Source organism: Opisthorchis viverrini, assembly GCF_000715545.1.
Source record: "Opisthorchis viverrini unplaced genomic scaffold opera_v5_327, whole genome shotgun sequence".
NCBI classification, from domain to species: domain Eukaryota; kingdom Metazoa; phylum Platyhelminthes; class Trematoda; order Opisthorchiida; family Opisthorchiidae; genus Opisthorchis; species Opisthorchis viverrini.
The window spans coordinates 154,720-158,479 of record NW_008751989.1 but is presented as its reverse complement, the minus strand read 5'-3'; the positions used below and the strand labels follow the sequence as shown (position 1 = coordinate 158,479).

Sequence of the window (3,760 nt, the reverse complement as noted above, 5' to 3'; positions counted from 1 at the left end):
GGCATCAAGACGAGATCTGATTGGTCAACAATCTGGACCCAACAGCCAATCATGACCCAGTATTGGCCGAATGCCGGTTGCCAATGGAGCTCCAGAACGCGTCAGAAATTCCAGAAAGTTATAGCCGCTTACGCTATATATACGAAGCGCTGTACAACTGTTCCTGATTTCGTTTTGGGCGTTAATAGACCTTTTGCACCTTTGGTGTTTGTTTTGACGTGAATGCTAGCTTGGGAGGCTCAGACCGAGAACTAAGCTGAGGAAAATACAGTTACAACAGTTTGACACAAGGCTGTGACGCGCTGCATGTTGAGGGGATGTTATCTGTCTGGTCAACATCTAGCGGAGCTGAGGGTCTCGATAGATTTCGGGCATTCAGTGATTGCTTTCGGGAATGTGACCTTTCTGATGTGTCATTGGATCTAACATATGGCACATGCATGCGAGTTTGCTCATAAGATAAGTCCAGTTAGTCTCCTTTCAAGAAAACCTGCCCCTTCCAATTAGGACAATTGAACCATCCTCTTTGAACTCATGGCCTTCGTTCGTGGGAGCTTTGTTTGCTCTCATAAGGTCATTATTGCATCAATGGGGGACCTCAGGTTGCTACTGGTCTATCACAGTAACTTGTCCATTGGAAACTGCTTAGTCATAGGCTTGACACCGATGAGGATATTATCAGATGCATGGAGCTTTCAGATGTCGATTTTCCGTTCTCCATATACCATTTATTCGTCCAACTGGTTTTCTCTAGTTCTTCATGACGTACAAATTGTTGCTAAAAACGGACCCCTGATCTGTTAGAAAGGATTATTCGGTAGCCTTTAAGTGGGCTCGGCTGTTTAGTACGGACCGCTAGATGATTCGGTTTCCAAGCTGATAGGTCGAATAGCTTTTCGGTGTGGGGGCACACTTCATGCAGCGCTATCATGTTTAAAGCAACCTTGAAAGCCAACTAATGTCTTTCAGGTTAGTTGAACACCTTTCACTGTCCCAATCAGGGTAAATATCTTGTCACATTGAGAACCAGTTCTCGTGTTTTTGCATGCAACACCCAGTGGAATGCAGTGTTTTCCCAATTGTTCCAACTATCGATGTAGGTCGATATTTTTCCCGAGTTTAATTGGGTTTAGACGGAGGTGCTGTTAGCACTTCTTGGCCGTAATGTGGATTAGAAAGTTCCGGTTATAGAACGATTTCGTGAACTGTTTTATCCATCTTAGCATCGGAATTTTCACTGAATGGGACTATTTTTCCCGGTTACTCATTCTGTTTGTGTAGCCTTCGTCTTATTGTTCCTTAAATTTTCCTCTGTTCCCTTCCTTTCTATTAGGTCCCACTGAACGACATGTTTGGCTATGCGGGTGAGCTTCGCAGCCTCACTGAGGGTAAGGGCGAATTCAGTATGGAATACCTGAAATATTGCCCTGCTCGACCAGATACCTCGGAGACCCTTATCCAGGAGTACGAGGCTGCACAAGAAGCCAAACTTGGCACGGCCGCTAAGGCGGGTAGCCATGGGAAGAAAAAGAAGCGCAACTGACGACTACTTATCTCTTTTCAGTAGTAAGTAGTTCACCGATATTTTTGCGGTCTTTGCATTCCCGGAGTTGCATTCGGACTTATGGATTAGGGGAAACCTGCCTAGAAACGTGGAAAACGGTTACAGAGATTGAGTGTTGGGTTGGACAGCTTCACGTCAATTTGGTGTCTGAAGAGCTGGGAGTTTCGAGAGTTTTGGAGTCCTAAGGTTGGAAGTCGTAGGGTAGTTTTGTGTTCTTTGAAGCACCCTTGAGAGTTCCAGCATCAAGAGGTTGATGTATGGTGACGGAAGGTCTACGACGAATGTCCTGTAGCGAAAGTATACTTATCGGTATTAACTAATCGTTTAGCTGTAACGTCCTTTTGGTGCATAGCTACCACGCCACTTGAAAGAAACATGAGGGCTGAGATACTACCAGGTTGTCCTAGCTTAGACAGGGCGGAATGCTGTGTTCCGTTTTATTTTAAAGGGTTAGCCTCCCATGGGGAGTTTTGTATTCGGAAGTGAGGGTGTTTCTGAGAGCAAGAGGTTCGAATTAGATCGCTCGGGTGGATCAAAACAAGTGGCATATAGCCCGGTCGTCTCCCCGAAGACAAACTGATATGAATAAAAACAGGTCCCCTCGAGAATCCGCGGCAAATGTCAGCCGCCACCCGGCGTATGATTCCTCCTATGGATCTTGTCATAAGTGCCTCTCTTAGAAGATGGCATCCAGATAGTCTTGGGGATAATTTGCGTCTTTTCCAGTTTATAACGACAAGTCTACTCATTCACACGAATGCTGTCATCTCTCCATTTGTCTTTCTCCACAGGAGACGTTTCAGCGCCGGGATGCCCATTTGCTTGAACATTGTTCCTCGCGAAGCAATCGATCATGTTGTTTGTGTACATAGTGTAATGAATTAGATGAGTCTTTCATCTTTGTTCTTTCTCATTCTGTTATGATCCTATACACTATCCGATATCATAGATGTGGGCATCATGCCGAATTTGGGTGGCTTGTTTCAGGTGTTATACCATCCTGTGTGAAGTCCTTCCAGCAACCTTGTGAACAGTGTATTACGTCCACACATGCGTCGTGATATCTCGAATATTGTACTAACTGAAACATGAGGCGGCCCGATGCAGCACATTCAGTTGAAGAACACCGTAAACGAGTGATTCAATTGGGTCTTCCGTGAAAAACAAAGTGATTTGCAAATGAGTGTATTTGTCGAAATAAATCCAATATGAGTTCAAGTAGAACGGAAACTCGGGGACTGCGCCTACCTGATGAGCCCCAAGAGTGGCGAAACTGGTCGTGGGCTGTCGAAGAGTTTTCGGCAACTTTATGAGTAATGTATTACGAATATCCCTTCAGTGCTGTTTTATTCTATGTATTTATGTCATTGATTAAGGTAGTTTCTATGGGTTCAGCTATCAACGTTCCTCAGGAGATACCAACTAGACTGTGATAAACAACCTCATCGTTGACGCCAATTTTAGTTGATCTCAATTCGCACTCTCACTATGCATTTCGCACTTACAAAGTGTAAGGTCATGATCATGGACGTGCAGTCACTCAACACGCCAATTACAATCCAGGGAGAGGTACTGGAATTTGTGGACCGTTTTGTTTATTTTGGAAGATGTATTAGTTCTGATTGTAGTGTGACAGATGAGGTGAATGCACGAATCTGCAAGGCTCGGGCCGCGTTTGCTAACTTGAGACACCTATGGCGTCAGAATGGTTTATCCCTGAATCTGAAGGGACGTGTGTATCAAGCTACAGTACGGGCTGTTTTGTTGTATGGCTGTGAGACTTGGCCTATTCGAGCAGCGGACCTGAGACGTCTTCAGGTGTTCGACAATCGTTGTCTCAGAACCGTAGCTCGTGTGGGTTGGTGTCAGCGAATCCCCAACGAGGTAGTTAGAAAGCGCGTTTTCGGTTGTACAACGGGTACTTCCATAGAAGAATGTGTCCAGCACCAGAAGCTGCGTTGGTTGGGACATGTGCTGCCTATGCCGAACCATCGTTTGCCAAAGAGAGTGTTGTTTTCCATGCCCAATTCGTAGTGGCGTAAACAGAGAGGTGGCCAACCTTTGACTTGGCAGAGGAATACAAAGGAGACCACGAAACACTTGGGTGCTGTCGGTGCTACTCGCCTTCCAGGATGGGGACCGCGTGATCCTCACTGTGCCTGGTTGGAGACACTACAAGATATGGCTGCCAACCGA

The 3,760-nt window shown here is 45.6% G+C and overlaps 1 protein-coding gene across 1 annotated transcript in view; it reads left to right on the top strand.

The window, feature by feature from the left end:
* The window catches only part of T265_15043 (hypothetical protein), a gene marked incomplete at both ends in the record, with an annotated part of 27,198 nt that extends 23,438 nt beyond the window's left edge, over nt 1-3,760 (top strand). Inside the window, one exon of the mRNA XM_009176335.1 lies at nt 3,638-3,760. Within this exon, the coding sequence (XP_009174599.1) occupies nt 3,638-3,760 (123 nt within the window). The remainder of the gene's footprint in view (nt 1-3,637) is intronic.